The sequence below is a fragment of the Acanthisitta chloris genome, unplaced genomic scaffold (assembly GCF_000695815.1).
Source record: "Acanthisitta chloris isolate BGI_N310 unplaced genomic scaffold, ASM69581v1 scaffold32816, whole genome shotgun sequence".
In the NCBI taxonomy this organism is placed as follows: Eukaryota; Metazoa; Chordata; class Aves; order Passeriformes; family Acanthisittidae; genus Acanthisitta; species Acanthisitta chloris.
Window position 1 is genome coordinate 19,808 of NW_008680344.1, and position 20,069 is coordinate 39,876.

Below are 20,069 nucleotides of genomic sequence, written 5' to 3' on the forward strand. Positions count from 1 at the left end.
ATCCCGCACGCAGCAGACACTGAGCTTGAGCATGACAATTCAGGTATTTTCAGATTTTGCTCTCTTAACTATTGTAAATACTAACTGTCAGAACTAAACCTTTAAGGGTTTTTTACATATCCTGTCAGACTTTTTTTGTTAAATAAAAGAAGCTTCTTTTTAAACTTTTTTTTTTAGCAGGAAAATTAGGAAATAATTACATGCCTAAAATTTGATATTGCACTCCTAACAAAGCATATGCAGCTCATCTCCAAAGTTAATTAAGAAGAAGAAAAACATTTCACACACTGCTTCAGAAACAAGATAGCTTATGTTTGATTTATTTGATTTTTTTTTTTTTTTATACCTTTTAAGCAAAATATTTTAGGAGCCTTAGAGTAGCCATACTATACTTCATTCAGTTTTACAGCTGCTTGTTTTCATTCTGTTCTCTAATTAAAATGCAGGCTTAGCCATATAAATGGTTGATTGTGTCATTTTCAGAGAGTTTAAATGCTCAATTGTTTGGCTTTAGCATGTCAGCTTATGCCTTCTAAGCTCTCTTGAATGTTCCAGTGCGTGTAATTTCTATAACTATTATAATCAATCTGGATTTTTTCAGAAGGACTCATTGTGTACATTTGAACAGGTGCATGAGCATTTGCAATATTATTTCCTGTATTCACGGGTTGAAATATCAGGATTATGGACTCTGGAGTCATCAACTAATTTCTCTTCATTTGGAGTTTTCTGTGAGGACTGAGTTGAGTCTGATGAGAAAAATATGTGGATTTAAGTTTAGTTCAGGGACTTAGACAAAATTAATGTGAATATATAATTTGTTTCATCAGAATAGTCAAATGCCTTCAGTAAACATTGCTTTCTGAATGCATCAGACTGAATATTTTGACTTGAAGTTTCTATAAGTCTGCAGAGTGGCATAGAAAATGCGCTTCTCTGAATCTGCTTTTGTGATGTGACTATATCTCTTTATTTGATGTATACTTTAAAAAGTTTTTAAGTTCTGAGGTTTTTTTTTCTTTGCAGCTGTGGTCAGGATGGTGACAAATCTCCGCTGTGCCAGAGATCTGCAGGAAATGAGAATTAAAAAGAAGTGTAGGCAAAATATTCGCTCACAGCCAGGCACTCTGTACGTCACTAAAACATCTGCAAGAAATAGAATCTCTCTGAAAACTGCAGTGGAAGAGAAATCTCCCAGATTTTATTCTGCAGAAGAGGTATATTGGTACCTTTTTGTTGTCTGCCTTGGCATCTGTTTCTCAAAGCAAGCAAATAAAAACTCAGTGGCTTTTCAATAGATACATTCTTCAGATTTTAGGCTAAATATTTACAGTAGCTGTTATTCCAGTTGCTACAGTATTTAAGTAGCTTTGCATATCTACAGTTTTTAAAAGACTATTCCAAATAATAAAGGTCATAAATGTCTGTAGTGTTACAATCAAACCAGAGAAGCATTGGAAAAGGAAAGAATCTACCAGTTATAGTTGCTGTTGATTTTTAACCCATATGAAGAGCTGGTTTAAGAGAAATTTAAGCTTAGGTAAATCTGTATGAAAAGCTTCTTTGTTTTGGTACAGTGAAGGTACAAAAGCTGTTGAATTTTTTAAACACTTTAAAAGCACACTGTGATGCTGTTCTGCTGAAATAATTGCTGGGATTCCTATGTTCTCTGTGGATTGCATATGAAGTGAGAAGGTCGGACAAAAGCTGTCTCAACTTCAAGGAAATATTTCATCTGAAGCTATAAGATATTAAGACTCTCCGCTGAATTCTTACTGTACTGTCACTATTTTGTCTATTTCGTCTGATTTTTTTCAGCTATACACATATGGTGTTTCAAAACATTGCATACAAGTTAACAGTACAAACGCAGAATCTTTCCAGTTTCTCATCAAAGACTTTGTCAGTAAGGAGTATTTGTTAGCTGGAAATGGAATGCAGCTTGCTGATGGAGGATGGCTAATACCTACAGATGATGGAAAAGCTGGAAAAAAGGAGTTTTACAGGTACTGTTACTTATGAACTGATACAACTATGCTATTTTTTAGCTAGTGATTCTCTTATCCCCTAGAATAGGTACAACACAATGATCTTTTAAAGCCTCTGACTATTTTCCTGGGCATTTTGAGTACACCTCTGCTACTGTAAAGAAAGATATTGTAGGATTCTAAATTTACTATGTAATCTAATATTCTTAGTGATCTTCACTGACCATTAAAGAAAGCAAGGTCAATTTAGAAGATTGCTGGGAATTCTTCAACACTGTAAATAGTCTAAAAAGATATTGCTGTTTTCTGTTGATTCAGAACTGTGGTATTTAGTTTAATTAACATTAGTAGGTTTTGGTTGTTTTCAAGTAGAAAATTATTTCTCTCTGTTGTGCTCTAGTGTCTTGCTGGGAATGAAGGTTGATTGGGGAGGTGCTTAGGGCTTCTTGGCAGAGCAGGGATGAAAATATTTGTTTCAATACAACTCTTCTGAAGCTGATGTGTGATATGAAGGACGCCAACACTACAGTAGCAGAGCACTGATTCATTCAAGCTTTCTTTGGAGTACATGTAAGAACCAAAAAAGGGTGCAAAAGCAGCCGTTGCTCTTGTACCCTTTCTGGTTCTTCTATCCCTCCTTCTGCAGGTCCTTTAAAATGAGCTGGAAAAAAGTACGTGTTGATGCACTTCTCTAAACACTTCCATAGAATTGTATTTTGTTTTACTGTGAGCAAGTTTGTACATTGTAACTTCTTCAACAACATGTGCAACAGAACAAGGAGCTACCAGTGTACAGTTGTTGCAGCAAAACTTCAGAAATAACTATTATTTTCTGATTGCCGCTGTAAATTTGAATGGTAGAATATCTGGAAGGGACCCACAAGGATCATCAAAGTTCAAGCCCTGGCCCTGCAGATTTGTGATGCAGTGTTTGAGATGCTCTGTTTTCAGAGCAGTGTCACTGTTGGTATGCATGCACAGACCACTCAAGGCACCTGTATTTGTGTAGTATTTGCAGTCAAGCCTGTGTAGTGTCAGAATTCACGAGGTCTGCAATATTTGCTTCCCAGTACCAAAGGGTGACAGAGATAGGTCTGTCTGATCAGAATTTTCAGTGTTCCGAGTTGCACTGTTACCTCTCATCCTATTGTTGTGTGCTTCTGAGAAGAGCATGTGAATGCTGCCCAAGTGTGTGAGGACAAAATTTCAGTATTTAGACAATAACCACATCAGGTTATGGAATGTAATCTTCCTATTTTCAGTGAAATAAACAGTATTTTGTTAGTTCTGCCTACACTCAATACAATGCTAGGGCAAAACAGGCAAACTGGCAGTGGATTTCAGGTTAATTTATTAACAATTTATCTGCAGAGCCCTCTGTGACACTCCTGGTGTGGATCCCAAGCTAATAACAGAGGCCTGGGTTTACAATCACTACAGATGGATTGTATGGAAATTGGCAGCCATGGAAGTGTCTTTTCCACATGAATTTGCTAACAGATGTCTGACACCAGAAACGGTGCTGTTGCAGTTGAAATATAGGTACGTGTATAGCAACGTATTTGATGCCGTAATTTGTGGAACTGTGTTCTTTCTAGTTCATCACTATGACAGAATAAGCACCTCTACCTTGCATTTACTATTTAGTAGAATGCTTATGTTGTTAAGCTTATGCATAGCCATATTAAAAACATAGCGTGTGTTATTTGCAAAAATTTAGATAGTGTTTGCTTTGCTACAGTGGTGCTTAATCCTGTAGATTGAGTAAGAGTAGTTTGCTACAGTAGTTTCTAAAGAACATATGACAGGGTTTGTTTGCTTTCACAAAGCATGAATTCTTTTTCGTAGGTATGATTTGGAAGTTGATAAAAGTAAACGATCAGCGATCAAAAAGATAACGGAAAGAGATGATGCAGCAGGTAAAACACTCGTACTGTGTATTTCCAAAATCATATCACTGAACACTGTTGTGTCTCCTGGTAGTAGCAATAAGAATGTGGAAAGTAAAAAAGCAGCAGCAGCAATAATTGAAGTTACTGATGGCTGGTATGGGATTAGAGCTCTTCTGGATCCACCTCTCAAAGCTTTCTTACATAGAAGAAGGCTGACTGTTGGTCAGAAGATCATAGTGCATGGAGCAGAACTCGTTGGCTCTCAGAATGGATGTACACCACTGGAAGCCCCAGATTCCCTTATGTTAAAGGTAAAATAAAGTACTAGTTCAGCTTGATTGGATGTGACTGAAAGATGTGATAGATGCTATTCAGTTGAGCCACGTTTTGTAAAGAGGAAAAGGTACCAGGGCTTTATAAACAGATGAAAATTTATTGAAGTTTAATAACCAGATTTGTCAGACAAGGTAGCTGAAACTATTCAATAGGGTTGGAAGAGAAGTTTGTAATACAACATTCTGCTAAGTTTTGCCATTTGTTTTGACAGTTTCAGCTCCTTAATTTAGTTAAGCACTGAGTTATAAAAAGTGTTTATTCATCACAGGCAATGTGGAAGCTGGAGGAAGAATGGGGGAAGGAAACAGGTCGTGAGAGGGTGGGCCCATGGGGGAGGGCCTTGACTAATTTGAGGAGTGTTAAAGAGTTGAGTGAAGTTTCAGCTCCTCTGGTGTGAAACAAAGACTTGTCTCATAGATACTCATTTCCTAGAGAATTTTAACTCGTCAGATTTCTAGTTTTTGTTTAAAATACATTCTTCAATCAGAAAGGAAACCTTTAAACTAAAATGTGATGTGTTCGGCTGGAAAAATGATACATTCTTAGTGAGGTCAGTGTGAAAATAGTCTTTGCTTTAGATATGTTAAGTTGGATATCTTTTTGACCTACTAGTGACAGTTTATCATTCAACATTTAACTCATTCAGATTTCAGCCAACAGCACTCGCTGTGCACGATGGCATGAGAAGCTAGGATTTCATCGGGATCCCAGGCCCTTCCCTCTGCCTTTGTCATCACTTTACAGTGAGGGTGGTGCAGTGGGCTGCATTGATGTGGTTATTCAGAGAACTTACCCTATGCAGGTATGGTATGTGTATCATGAAACTAACAGGGTCTGGGAGATCTAAATCGTATCAGTTAATTGCTGTATCATTCCTCGAATCAGATGTAATGTAACTTTAAGAAAAGGTACCATTAAGTGTAAAATGAACAGGATTGGTTCTTGCAGTCTGCATGTATTTAATAGTTTAGGACTGGAGCATTCTGCTGCAAGAAGAATTTGAGTTCTCACTCAGCATCTTTTGGTTGGCTTTGCTTTAAGCTTCAAAAAGCCAGAAAAAAATTGTATTTGAGTTCTGTAATCTGACAAGCACAGCACTTCTTTTCAAGGAGAAAAAGAAACATTGACAGTTTCAACTCCAAGTAGAAGTGAAACCCAATTTTTTTCTATTGCTAACATAGATATCCCTACAATGAAGTTAGGTATTTATTATCATTGGTAAGATTGTTTTTTCTTGCATGTAGCTAGCTACAGTGTGTGAGGTCTGTTATTTAACAGTATTGCTGAAAATACAATACATGATTATGGTGTAAATTAGAATGAAGATCTTTTAAATACTACTTGATATCCAGACATTTTAAATTTGGTCAGACTTCACTGCACCTACTTGGTTTTATAACAGTATTACCTACCAAAAGGAACAATATTTCTGTTAGTAATCAATCCTTTTAATGTTAACAGTTAAATCAGGACGTAAGTTTTAGATGTTATTACCTTTTCTCAGGGTATGTTATACTTGGCAGGTACATACAGGATCCTTTCCTCATTGCTTTCTTTCCAAGGTGTTGTGTAACTGTTGGTTCATGTAGAGTGAATTCTGCAAAGGTACTGGCAATATTTGTTTGGATCATTACTTTGATATTTAGATCATTACTTTGATGATGTAAATTGCAGCACTTGTTATGTGAGCTGCCTGGTGGAGCTAACATTTATTTAGGTCTCAGAACAGGGACCATAATCTGTAACCACATCACAGTTAATGCTTTCCAGACTGGGAAGGAAAGTAGTGTTTTGTGTCTCACTGTATCCAATGATTGATGTGCCAGTGTACTTTTTTTTTCAACACTGATACTCTTGCTCAAACATACCAAAATTATAGGAAGAGCTGGGCCGTCTGTCTTTTCTCCTCAAGAGTGAAGGCATGTAGCAATCACAGTAACCTTAATTAAAGGTGTCAAACTGTAAGTAGTGCAGGAAATACAGGGCACACAATAAATGAGGCAGGCAGAGCCTATTTCAGCAATTCACTGCCTCATAAGGATTAGTCCTGCAAACCTTCCTCATCCTGCTCTGACTGTACTCTCCTGCCGATTCTCTGTGCTAAACCTGGAGCTCATCTGATCCTGTTGCTTAGCTAATTTAAGTCCCTAAACCAAGAGTAAGTAACACATAGTAATAATTTTAAACAAAACCGCATTGAACTGCTGTCTGTTGAATTATCAAACTGATATGGTCTGCTGAGGTCAGATATGTGCTAGAGCCAGTGTGAGGGAGAAGAGAGAACCATGCAGCAAAGACAAAGGGAAGGTACCACTTTAAACAGCAGTGACTTCCTTGTTTGGGTCACGTATCTCTTCAAATCAGGCAAGCCAATTCTGGCAGGGTTGTGGACAAGGCTGTAGTCCTGGGGAACCATTTCAGGCACAAAAGGTTTAAGAGCATCTGCAGAACAACATTATAGTTCCTTTACAGCATCTAATCTAGTATGTTAAAACAGACAGCACAGTTGGTGTGGGAAAACAAATCGGGTAGAATGCAGTTCTGGTATATTTTCAAGCATTGAGTTTGATGGTTGGTATCTTAATGCATCTACCAGTGGGAACCAGCTATCTTCTAAATTACATCACTGATACATGTTACTTTAGGCTGTGGTTTCTTCAGCTGTTAAACCATGCGGTTTTGGTTACTGCTCTATTCTGTCTGTGTGTCTCTTATACTGAAAAGTCTGCTGCCTGTCCATTTTTAAAGCATTTTTTCTTAACAGTGTGTACTAAAAGCAAGCTAGATAATGTCTAAATAATTTATAAAAGTCTGGGTTTTGTTTGAATCTTTTTACTTCAGTGGATGGAAAAGACTGCAGCTGGATCATACGTTTTTCGCAACAGCCGAGCTGAAGAGAGGCAAGCTGCCAAGCATGCAGAGGATCAACAAAAGAAACTGGAAGCTCTGTTTGCAAAATTCCAAGCAGAATATGAAAAGCATGAAGGTAAAGCTTTCATTCTTTCAGAGCCTGTATTAAGAACACAAAAAACCATTTTTAATGTTTACAGAAGAGTCTAAAGAAACTGTCAAAAAAATTCCCTGATGATAGAGAAACAGAGATGGGATTTTGGGTTGTTTTCTTTGTTGTTGTTGGGTTTGTTTTGTATTGGTTTAGGTTTTTGCTTCCTATATATCAAGACTTTTTAGTACAAAACAGTTACAATCTTATTTGCTTGGCTTTGCAGCTAGCTAGGTAACTCTTCTCGAAAGTGTTGGTAGCCAGGGTACTAAGAAACTATCATCTCAATGGAGATGATGCTCAGGGAAGTGCAATGAAATTGTAGAATTCTTAATTTCATTCTCTTCAAGCACCTGACACTGTAATATTTCACCCAGAGGTGGGTGCTGCTAGGATGTATCTCAGTAGACCTTAACACCAAGACTGAGCACTGAGCATCTTTCCTCACAAACATTGCATCACTGTGGAGATGCTGCAGTCAGTGGAGCTGCTAAGTGGGACAGGGACCTGGCAACACAGGGCATGGAGAAGGCTGAGTTACTGAATGTCTGAAGGGGCTGTTCCCAGGCAACCAGGGGAAATTCTGAAGCAGGGAAGATATAATCTTGGTGGAAGACGATCAAGTTAGAGAACACTTGGGCAAGCTGCACATATAAAAGTCCATGGCCAAAGATGGGATGAATCCACAAATGCTGAAGGAACTGACTGATGTCTGTGAGGCTGCTTTTGATCCTCTTTGACTAATCATTGGTTGATTGGTAGAGGTGCCTGTGGACTGCTGAAAAGTGAATGTCTCCTGTCTTCAAAAAGGTCAGGAAAGAGAACCCAGAAAACTAACTACAAACCAGTCAGCCTTACCGTGATCCCTGAGAAAGTCATGGAACAAATAATCCTGGAAACCATTTCCAGGCACAAGAAAGACAAGAACATGATTTGGAAGTATTCAGCAGAGATTCACCAAGGGGAAGTCATGTTTGACCAACCTGACAACCTTCTGTGATGAAATTAGTGGTTTGGGTAGATGCAGTGAGAGCAGTGCATATCACCTACCTGGACTTCAGTTAAGACATTTGACACTGTCTCCCTTGAAATCCTCACAGAGAAGCTGATGAAACATGGGCTGGATGAGCAGTTGGATGGGTTGATGATACAAAATTGGGATGAGTGATGGATGCACTAGAGGATTATGTTGCCATACAGGGGGATCTTAGCAGCTGGAGAAATGGGCTGACAAGAACCTCAAGAAGTTCAACAAAGTGAACTGCAAATCTTCCACCTGGGGAGGAACAGTGTCATGCACCAGTATGTGCAGGGGGCCATCCAGTTGGAAAGCAGCTCAGCAGAAAAGGCCCTGGGGGTCCTGGTGGACAAGTTGAGGAGTGTTGCCAGAAGGCCTAAGGAGGTGATCCCTCCCCTTTGTTTAGCATTGGTAAAGCTACATATGGAGTGCTGTGACCTGTTCTGGGCTCAGTACAAGAGAGACATGGACAGACTAGAGAGATTACAACAAGGAGCCATGAACATGTTTAAGAAATTGGTGTGTCTGACATCAGAAAGGCTGAGAGAGCTGGGACCATTGAGCTTGGAGAAGAGATGGAGCCAGGCTTCTGTGAGTGGGGACCAGCGAGAGGAGCAGAGACAATGGGCACAAACTGGAACACAACCACCCTCTCCTAAGTGCAGGCACTGATATTGGCTTCCCCAGAGTTTGTATAATAATCTAATTATGTTGCACTTCAGTGAATGAGTTGGGTTGTTTTCTGCTTGTATTTTCCTAATATATTTATACACACATACATCAGTTTGTATATGTGTTTTGTATTTTTCTTCTGGCAAGGCCTAAGTACTACCATGCTTCTTTCATAATTATTTCTCCTTTCACTTTCAAGTGTATTGGTTGTACTCCACATAATGCTTTTTTTCAACAGAGAGAACTAGCAGAAGAACACTGAGATCACGTATAGTCACAAGGCAGCAAATCCATAATTTGCAAGATGGTGCAGAACTCTATGAAGCAATTCAGAATGCATCTGATCCTGCTTATATGGAGGTAACTGTAGATCCTGCTAGGCTAATTTTGAAATGCTTGTGGAATAATTTACAATTTAGGACCTCCTGCTAAAATCAACCATTAAATGACTCTTTGTTTTTGCTGTGTTTTGAGATTTTCTACAGCATACTTATTGCTAGATAAATTAAGATTTCAAATTTTGAAAAAAGCTTAAGCAAGGCTTTTGGAAATAGATTAATAATATTTCAAATGGCAAAACAATGCTGTTTTCTCTTGGTATCAAAATCCATGATACAGCACAATTAAAAGTTAATGTTACTTGTGATTTTATTACTTTGCTTTGTCTTGCATATACAAAAACTGCATCTCACAACTCTAGAGTCTTATACAGATATTCTTTCATGCTGTTTAGTGAAGTGTTTGAATGATTCTGTTGTCATTATTCTCCTCATTCCCTGTTCCAATTGAATCACAACTTTTAAGTGTTTATACCTTTATTAATAAAGATGCAGGTGGTTAGTCCCTGACAGTTAGTAAAAATTAAATACACGCCTTGCTTTTTGCAAGTCAGGATCCTTGTCTGTCCTAAAGCCATGGGATTTGTGGCTTCATTTGATAGAATGGTTTGCTGCATATCTGGTGCTACGTGTACCATGTACAGGCACCTGGAAAAGTAATGTCACTGTCAGCTCAGAGACAGCCTGCTGAGAACTGCAACTTCTCTTTTATTCCTGCAGAATTTTTTCCTAATATTTCTGCTTTCTTATGAAACAGGCAAATGTGCTTGTTACAGTAAATATTCACCTTAGCTGAGCAGGCTTCTTGCTAATTATCACACTGAAAGTGTGTAATGTCATGCCTTGATCAGAGCACCAGCTGAGTACCAGCCAAAACGGTGACTCCTGTTGTGTTTGCAGACCTCATTTCAAGTCCTAGTAGTGTATCGCTCGAACAATAAACTGCAACAGAGGAACACTGAAGAAAGGCTATCTAAAAGTCTCAATAGTATTTCTTTAATTAATAAAAAATAATACTGAATACATTTTCTCTTGGTTACAGGGGTATCTCAGTGAAGACCAGTTAAAAGCTTTGAATGCTTACAGGCAGCTGATGAATGACAAAAAGCAAACTCAGATGCAGGAAGAATTCAAGAAGGCTTTAGAGTCAGCAGAGCAGGAAGAAAATGGTTGTTCCAAAAGAGATGTGTCTGCTGTATGGAAATTATCTGTGGTAGACTACAGAAAGCAAGAAAAACATAAAGGCTAGTATTAGGAAAGTTATAACTAACTTTAAATTAAAACATGGCACCTGAACAACACAGCAAGTAGATTTGAAGAGTTTCCAAACAGTTTGCATGTTAATATTTCCAGTTATATTTGGGTTTTGTTTAGAGCTTTTGGGCAGGAGGGAGTGTTGTGGATTTATTTGGTTTTAAAAGCCTTCAAATTAATATGGCACAGCTAATTTATCTTCATCTGATGTCGTTAGGAGTGATACTGAGTATCTGGCGCCCACTGCTCGATGTTTGTTCCCTGTTAAAGGAAGGCAGTCGGTACAGAATCTACCAGCTGTCAGCATCACAGGCCAAAGGCAGGTCAGACTCAACCAACGTCCAGTTAACAGCAACCAAGAAAACTCAGTATCTACAACTACCAGTGAGTGCTTTAAGTGCATAAAGGTGGATCATGAAAGTGCATCACAGCTGATATGTGTGGTCATTACAGAAGTTTTGTGTTTCTTCAGGTATCACAGGAGATGCTGGTACAGATTTTCATTCCGAGAAAGGCTCTGAAATTCACCAGTTTGTTGGATCCTTCTTTTCAGCCACCATGGGCTGAAGTGGATTTAGTTGGCGTTGTAGTTTCTGTCAGCAGAACAGGTATGTTGTGGACAACATTCATGTCCTTTCATTGAATAAGCACTGAATTCTTTATTTCAAAAGTCAGAATTATCTTGGTGTTGCACCTGCATCTCAGGGCTCCGAAAACCTGCTAATACAGCCCATCACTTCAACATGCTGGCAGGTAAATTCTGTTTTCCTAAAGAAAAACTATCTCTGCTTATCAGCTCAAGAAGTTGTAAGGCAGGATCTAAGCTCAGGAGCAGCTTTTCTTTATTTTATTTTTTCCCGTAAATGGTGGATATAAGTTCTCACATCTGTGTTCAGCATCTGAGGAAGTACCATCATGCATGGACATGAGCTTCCTCTTTTGTGGTCAGTGTCATGGAATGAGTGGTACGCAGGCACTGGAGCTTGTGGTTTGGGACAGGTGGATAATCTTCTGAACAAAAAGCAAAAGCACCAGAGGAGCATTGTTTTTTAAGCACTGGAACACAGACTTTTGAGTTGTTTTCTGTAATCAGTAGGGAGCTGGTGCAGAATATGAATGAAGCATGAAACATCTGTTACCATGCCGATAAGCTGCCATGTAACATCATTTCAAGATGTGTGTGACATGTTTTCATAGATACAAATCACGGTAATCAGCCTTTACTTAAAGATGTAAAGGTTTAATTCACACTTTTTTCTTGCTTTTAGGTTTCACTACCATGCTGTACTTATCTGATGAAAGCTGTAATTTAGTGGCAGTAAAGATCTGGACAGATCTCAGACACTTGGCTATTGAAGATATAGTTGTCCCCTGCTCTCTCATTGCTGCAAGCAACCTGCAGTGGCAACATAAATTCAGGTCAGAAATTCCTGTGCTGGTGGCTGGAGATCTTTCCGTGTTTTCAGCCAGTCCAAAGGAAAGCTATCTTCAAGAGAAGGTTAATGAACTGAGAAGTATGATAGAGGTAAGGTTGTAGATTTTTTAGTCTGATGATTAGTTTCGGTTACTGCTGTGTTACATTCTTCACCAAAAAGTCTGTTAGTACCAGTAAATCCTTAAAGCAAGTGATGCACACAGTGCTGAATTTGAGGGGATTTTCTGGGAGATGCAGTAAGGTGTTAATGCAGTTTTCCTGGAAGACTCTACATATCACCTGTTGAATGTCTTGATTTTTTTTATTTTTTTTTTTAAATTCGGCTTAACCAACAGAGCCTTTAGGATGTGCCACACAATCTTGTCTGGCTAGCAAAACATCTTGTACCTGCCACTAGGGAATCTGTCATGGATGGTTTGGCTTTTGCCTTTTAAGAGCTGAAATTTGCTTGTCTTGCTCAGCTGAACATATTCAGTATTGGATTGTTGATTTCATTTATCTTTTATTTCCATTTTCTAGCTGTGTTAAATAGCATGTCCTGGTCATGCATTCCCACTTCTTACTGAAAAATAGGTTTAAATACAAAAGGACTTTTCTCTAGTTAACAATGAAAGGAAGGTATGATATTTCCCTCCATGGAAAGTGCAGCAGTTATTCTAAGTTGTTGGCTTGATATAAAATAAACTTCTAGTGGGATATGATGAGAAGAGAAGGTCCTAAATGCTTTCTGAGCACATAGCACTTACACAATTTGAAAACCAACTATTCTGAATTGTAAACTGTTCTCCTTTATAGAATGTGGCTTCCTTTTGCTCTGATGCAGAAAGTAAATTGATGAATTTGCTAAGAAAAAATCACTTGCTTACACCCAGTTTAACCAAAAGATGTGGCTTGGAAGCCTCTCCTTCCTGCAGCTATGCAGAGGATAAACGTTTGGTAAGTTTCTGGTAATTAATATTGTGTTTATACTGACAGTGCATGCAGTAAGGATATAAGTATGTTTTACACTGATAGCTGTGGTGACTGGGCTCACTTTTCAGTCCACTCCATAGATTCTCTTCAGGCCAATGCAAGCTGATTAGAAGCTTTCTCTGTGTGGAGCTTTAGGATTATTCCCCAGGAGGAACTGTGAGAGTAGTCGTTCTCCAAGCAGTATATGAAAACTTCCCCTTGTGGTCTGTGTTTCCACAGCATACTTTTAATAGTCTGAATTTTATGTGAGTAAAATGTAGCATCCCTTCTCTATAGATGATTTATTGCTTCCTTGGTCCCACTGTGAGCATTACCTGATGTGGATATCACTGGAAGGAAAAATCCTGATCTGTAATTTTTTCTTTCATGGCATTCTGCATTTCCTCCCTTTGTGGACAGAATTTACCTCCTGGTCTTTTCCTAGATGTTTACTATTTCCAGGATTTAAAAGGGAAGAGGTATCACCTAGTAAAGGCTTACATTTTAGAGCAGGCTTGACAAAAATCGATTTAAATAGTACTCAAGTTTCCCATGAAAGCTGCTGGTGGCAAGATGTTTCCAATGTGGAGCGCTGAGCACAGTCAGAACAAAACTTTTCCTGCTACTAGTTGTGAGGGAGGTGGGGACTAAATTAAAGCTTATAAAGCATCCTTTTCCATTTCTGAGGGAGTGCTAATATTTAATTCTGAAGGTTTAGTTTATATTTGTTTGTTAAATATATTAACCGAGTTGGAACAAATGAGACACTAAAAATATTCTCAGTTCAAGCCTGTATTGGAATGATTTTCTGAGCAGCATCTGTATTGTGTGCATTTTTATCTTCAGGCTTTTCGGTCTAGATTCTGACCTGTTTTTTCTTCATTTATTTTTCCTCATTTTTACCTGTTTAACAACCTCTGGAGGAGATATAGCCAATGCAGTACAAGACTTAAGAGTGCCTTGATTTCTTACTGTCTGGCACAGAAGAATTCCCATACATTTTGCTTAGATCTCAGAAACAGAATGTAGATGTGCTGTCTTAGTGTACAGGTGAACGGTGATTTATCAATCATCAGTGCTTGAAAGAATATTAATCACCATCAGAAGATACAGAACTAAACCTAAGTGGGACATGAATGATGATGTAGCTTTTTTATATCAGGGTCCCCCTCCCCCCCCATTTTGTGGAAGTAATTGAGGAAGGTAATGAAATAGGACATTCTATTCGACATAAAACTTCTCTCTTTTTAACTAGATCTCTTCTAAAATTGAAATGAAGCATCTAAACCCTTTGTCAACTAACACACCAAATATGAAACTTGTTACACCCGGGTCAGCAAAAACACCTCCATCTGCTTCAGGTAATGAAGACCATCTCAAAAACAGCAAAAAGAGAAAAGCTATGGATTTCCTCAGTTGCATACCTGCCCCTCCACCACTGACACCAGTATGTTCAGTAATTTCTCCATCTGTTAAAAAAGCATTTCAGCCTCCGCGAAGTTTGGGTTTGCAGCGTAGCAAGTCAGCAAGAGAGACAGATCAGAATATTGCTCATGTCACCCCCTGCAGAAAATTGAGAGAAACTGTGCATGTTCCCGAGAATGACCTGGTTGCTGATGAGGAACTGGCAATGATTAATACACAAGCACTCATGAATAATTTACCAGAAGAAAAGAAGATGGATTATGTAAATCAAAACAGCAAGACAATAGCTACTAATTTATCTGATGATCTTTCATCCAGAAATAGTTCCAGGTCTACTGGGGAAGCAAATAACTTATCAAAAAGCAGTTCTGAAGTAGCTGAGGCTCTTGAGAAGGACCCAGAGGAGCCTGAGGACTCGTTACCAGTCCGCAGAGTGCTGCAGAGGCAAAGATCCCGAAAATGCTACTAAATGCACATGTGCCATACTGTACATATTTCAAATTCACATTATTTTTACACTTTGTACATTACATCTTGATTGTATTTAATAAAGTTGTATTACAAAGACAGACTCAGAAATAACATTTCTTTTCCAAAATAGTTTGAAGTTTAGTAATTATACACTACTCACAAACACATATTGTACAACAGCATCAGTGTGACTGAGGGTTTGATGACATTTTATAATCCATTGCTTTGCTTCTGATGTATTCCTAAATTGTAGCAGGATCTTTGTTTCAGTCTTAAAGCAAACAGTTTTGTTGCCCTCTGAAGCATCAGAATGTTTGTTTGGCTGTCAGAAGTAGCACAGGGCAAAATAAACAGTTCTCCTCTTTTTGCCAAACAGAACACTTTAATTCTGAAACATTGCTCTGTAATTCTGGCACACTTGTACTTATCTCCTCAGCCTTTCCATGTAGTACTAAAAGGGGTTGAGAGAACAGCTATGATTAGTTTTCTTCACAGCAAAATGCCACACAAAGATATTAGTGATAGATCTTTGGTCAGTGTTTCTGAGCTGCTCCTTAAAGAAGCACTTGAGGCCACAACTTCATGAAAGAATCAGATCTTTCTTTGATTTCATCACAAGATATTTCTGATGGGAGTGTGTTAGTACTTGAATTCATGACCTTGTTCTCTAATTTTAACAGGTGAAGCTTCTCAGAACTGGAGTTTCTCCACTGGAGAGGGAAACAGTCCTGCCAGACCAGCTGCCATGTCCACATTTCAGTTTCTCTGCTGTCAGGTTGCTCCTTGCCCTGCTGCTTCCCACCACTCATGGGTCCAAGGAGGGAGGACGTTTCAGAACTGAGACCACCAGCTCCCAGTCAGCAGCCTTTAGGGGTGCTGTGCAGTTCACTTGGCTCAAGAGCTGAACTGGGGTGGCTCCTGTGACCAAGCTGGACATTGGAGCAGGACTGGAGGACTGTAATGGGCTGACACAAGCTCACGGGCAGTCCTGTAAACCTCTGTGTGGTACTGCAGAGCCAAGTTCCTTGGGCCTGCGGTTCACAGTTATTTACAATTATGATACTCCTAAAGTGCAGTTTGAGTAGAAAATACAATCCATCTCATACATCTGTTGTGTCCTGAAGACAGCTTGGCTTTTGCAGAGAGCATATTTCTTTATGCCTCTTAGACTTCTTTCCTAAATTGCTAGGTGAATCACAGCTATACCCATATTTCTTAATGTTCAGTGTGAGCTGTCTTCGTTTCCTACTGCAAAGTAACTCACCACTGTCCTGTTCTATAGGCACCATCTAATCCACACCTCCTTGAAAAAATTGACATCACAAATGGAGTTTTAAAAATGTTTCACAAGGCTTCTTGATGAGGACATAATGACCAGAATGTACAAGTATGGATAAAACCACTGCAGGATAGCTGCTTTTCTTCATCAGTCAGTAGTTTCTCAGCACTTGGTGGTGGAATAGGTTGATTTCTCCTCCTTTCTTAAGTCATTATGAGTTAGTTTGGGTATTTGGTAGCCTTGTGCTTCACCTGTTCAGAGCCACTCCCATAGCCCTGTTCCTACTTAGTAGTTAATAAGTGCAAGTCTAACACTAATGTTTCATTTTAGGAGCCTTTCCGTATGGAGATCAGTTGAACTCCTATGTCTTCACAAGATGAAGGGCTCAGTTTGGAGTATGAAAGCGTTCTGCTTCCAGGCTGGAAAAGCAGTTTGGCTGTGAGGTAAGACCAGCATGAATCCATTCAGTGGAGATAAGGAACAGCATCCTATCTTGCTACAATCTGTTAGAGCTACTTTTGCCATCATTCACTTTGCCTCTCTGAAAGTTACGATAATGCTGGAAGAGACAAGAAGTTTATACAGCCAGATACAGAGTAGTACAATGGCAAGAAATGGCAATTCTATGGAGAAGGAATTGGTCATGTGGCCTGTAAGAAAGAAAGAATTTAGGACTGTTTGTTGTTAGTGACTGTGATGCAAAAAAAAAAAATCCAAAATGCATGTGTCGCAGCCAGTAAATTACACTGTATGCTTGGATGGGTTTTCATGGAGGAAGAGGGATGAGAGGGAGTAGTGTGTCCTGGGGACAGTGCTCTTAAATTGGTCATGTGGAGCTGTGTGATATCATAGTCCAAAGACATTTAAAGATTTGTAAGAAATGAAAGTAATTTAAAAAAGTTAAAAAAAAAAAAAAGTCTAGAAAAAAAATGTAAAACTAGAGACTTTTATACCCTGATAATTAAAACACTAGGAATCCACCCTGCCAGACCAATGTCATGTTGTTAGTGTGTGCCATGTGAGGTCTTCTCTTCGAGAAGGCTGAAAGGGGATTGGAATGGTCACCATGGGTTCGATGTAGCTTCCCTAATCTCTGCTTGGTTTTTCAGACCGAAGAACACTGTGGAAGGTGACATTGTGCTCGTATTCCTCCTTCATCCGCTGTATTGTTTCTCGAGGGACATGATGAATATTTCTTCTGTAGAGTCAACATTAACAGAAGATACAAGTATTTAGCTGCCTGTGCATCAGAAGTTATCTTCAGCTTGCTAAGGTTCCTCATAGGCTCAGGATAATGGTTCATGTCTCGACTAACCTATTTCTAGCCCTTGTTTGTGACAAATTGTTGTTCATTTCCACCTACTTCTTAAGAATATCACTGTGACTGCTGGAAAATGTAACACGATTATGTTTATAGGCATCCAGGACGTAAGTTGACAAACACTTTGAAATGAAAGAGCTTTGCAGAAGATCTGTATTTTATACCAGTACTGCTGGGTTATAATACTAACAGCTTGTTAGCCTCAGGGTGAGCTTTTGTACATCTGGAGAAATGCAGACAAGGGCCACAGCCTGCCCAGACAGTGACATCAACAAGTATACTGGTCAAAAAATGTTGTTTTGAGGAAAAAAAAATCATCCATGATGTGGCTCAGGCTCCAGGGCAGATTTGTAAATGTCAGCGTTGGAGGGAGGGGAACAGGATGCTCCAGATAGACTAGAAGCAAGCATGGTCTCTTTGACAACTTAGTGGGAATTGCTTTTCCAATGACTATCAGGAATTTGTTTGTCAGTGAGATCGCAAACCCTGATTATCTTTGGATTTGCCATTTAGCTCTGTAAGGCACAATTTTTCTTCTAGAAAACTCAGTTTGGCCTGCATTTGTATTTTCAAAACTGCGTTGTGCAAATCCTGCACTGCTCAACGTGTTTTTTTCCTGTGGTGGAATTAGGGTGACAGTAGCACAGCAGGCTGCCAGCTGCAGCATCCCCCTTGTGAAGCAGGCATGAGGGCCTGCAGCAGCCAGTGCCCTGCCCATATGCAGCCTGTGCCTGGGGCCAACAACCAGCACAAACCTTACTGCTGGTAAAGACACATCTGTACCTGAACTGTTTGCCACAGAGCTGCTCCAATCTGAGTGTATTTGAATTAGTCTTACAGTGCTGCTCTAAAAAACTGATTTGTTTCAAAGATTTAATAAAACCAAATGCTTGTTACTGAGTGACTTGGCCCACAGTGAATGATTCAATTCTGCCTCTGCAGTGATGCCCTGCAAGTGCTGGTGAAGCAAGAGTTGATGCAGTTGACAGCTAAAGCTATTGGTGTCCTCACCTGCCTTCAGCCCCAAGAAATCAGCTGCCATCTGCCATGTTCTGCCTCACCCTGGAGCCATGAGCTCTCCAGGCCACAGCCCTCTCTGCCGTTTGTCTCCATCACACACAGCAAGGAGCAGCACTGATCTTTGACTAGAGTTCCTATCTGGTACAAAACAAATACATCCACCGGAATTAAATGGCTATGCCATGTTTTCTTGCAATAACAACAAAGTTACCATGTGTTAGCTTCTCGATTTGGTAGATGGGAGCGTGCTGTTCACTGTAACATACTTTATGTCAGATTGCTTAAAGGATAAGAAATTAGCCTGCATTAATTTTTTTCAGTGATATAACCATTAGCCAAACTAACACACTCGGAGCCACATCTGGCTGCCCCTGTATTGTACCACATTATGCAGAGTTGATACATTCATTGCATCCCATTTTGTGTGTGCACCAAGATCTTCAGAAAGATCCTCTAGAACCTGATTTTTTGACCACACTTATTTAGCATCCCACTATGCTACAGCAAGACAGTATTTTTTACAGTTAGATTTTTTTTTAAGAACAGAAGTTTTAAGTATTGTCTGTAGTCCTGAGATATGTTTTCATGCCCAAATATAGTGACTGCTGCTCAAAATGCAGACTGAAAATTGGGGTACCTGCCCAAGAAGCTTGCAGCATAAAAACATGCTTCAGGGCTTGTTTTTTTCTACTGTCTGACTCATTTCAACACAGTCAGGCTCTTTCAGGGCTGAATTCACTACAGACCAGGTACTCAGTAATAGAAATTTTCCACAACAATCCTTCTGTTATTTACTAGGGACATTTTGGGATATATGAAGAGGAAGAAGGCTGACCTTTCTCAGAGCACATCACCAAAATGAGAAGCTGTCTGCTATATCAAAGAGAAAAATAGGTACCTTGTCAATTCTCGAACATTGAACTTCCAGGGTGTATCTGGTTCTTGGAATGTAACTTCATATCCATTTTCACATGCCTGAAGGACACAGGAGTTTTTAGATGTGTGGCTGCTGAGCTCAGGAGTAGCCAGACCCCCTGAGGTTTTATCTGCCTAAGAGATGTATCTGCCCTATGTACCAGGAGCCAGAAAGAGGATGATAACCATGACTGCTATCAAGGTACTAGTCTGAGTCCCAGATAGTTCATTTCTTCCTACACCAAAGGATTTGAGTCTCCCAGCAAAACTTGCCTCAGCGTTGCCCTCAGTCCCCACCTCCTGTGGCAATGGCATCCTGGCACTTGACAGAATTCCTGACAAGAGATACCAATTCATTTTCAAATATTCCATATGGTGTATTTTTCACAACTCATGAACTAAAATTATAAGTCATATCTTGATATATTTAACAACAAATAAATTTTGGGAACTGTCCAATTCATGTCACTGCTGGGGAAGGAGATGATATCCTGATTGCCAAGAGTAACTGGGCAGGTTCAAAGGTTGTTAATCTTTGCAAGTCATTTTGCCTTCACTGAGCTATACTAGCTGCCTGGCTAAACCAGCTGACCTAGCACCTCTGCCCCCACTTCAGCACAATATCCATCCTTAACTGTAATTAGAGAACTACAGGAAAACTGAAGCAATTAATTGTTAGCCATGTTAAGAGACATTTCAGTCAGATCACCTTGTAAATGTCATAGCTGAGCATATAAAAGCAATAAATCAGAG

The 20,069-nt window shown here is 39.4% G+C and overlaps 2 protein-coding genes across 2 annotated transcripts in view; one reads left to right on the forward strand and one right to left on the reverse strand.

The window, feature by feature from the left end:
* The window catches only part of BRCA2 (breast cancer 2, early onset), a 33,813-nt gene extending 19,034 nt beyond the window's left edge, over positions 1-14,779 (forward strand). The window contains exons 15-28 of the mRNA XM_009077670.1: positions 1-43; positions 1,027-1,217; positions 1,819-2,006; positions 3,360-3,530; positions 3,837-4,191; positions 4,863-5,018; positions 7,058-7,202; positions 9,146-9,267; positions 10,288-10,489; positions 10,717-10,883; positions 10,972-11,107; positions 11,768-12,024; positions 12,730-12,870; positions 14,141-14,779. The exon at positions 1-43 is cut by the window's left edge and continues 367 nt beyond it. Coding sequence (XP_009075918.1) covers positions 1-43; positions 1,027-1,217; positions 1,819-2,006; positions 3,360-3,530; positions 3,837-4,191; positions 4,863-5,018; positions 7,058-7,202; positions 9,146-9,267; positions 10,288-10,489; positions 10,717-10,883; positions 10,972-11,107; positions 11,768-12,024; positions 12,730-12,870; positions 14,141-14,779 — 2,913 coding nt within the window. The remainder of the gene's footprint in view (positions 44-1,026; positions 1,218-1,818; positions 2,007-3,359; positions 3,531-3,836; positions 4,192-4,862; positions 5,019-7,057; positions 7,203-9,145; positions 9,268-10,287; positions 10,490-10,716; positions 10,884-10,971; positions 11,108-11,767; positions 12,025-12,729; positions 12,871-14,140) is intronic.
* Positions 14,780-17,146: 2,367 nt separating this feature from the next.
* Positions 17,147-20,069, reverse strand: part of N4BP2L1 (NEDD4 binding protein 2-like 1) — a gene marked incomplete at its 5' end in the record, with an annotated part of 11,833 nt that continues 8,910 nt past the window's right edge. The window contains 2 exons of the mRNA XM_009077671.1: positions 17,147-17,258; positions 19,300-19,415. Coding sequence (XP_009075919.1) covers positions 17,147-17,258; positions 19,300-19,415 — 228 coding nt within the window. The remainder of the gene's footprint in view (positions 17,259-19,299; positions 19,416-20,069) is intronic.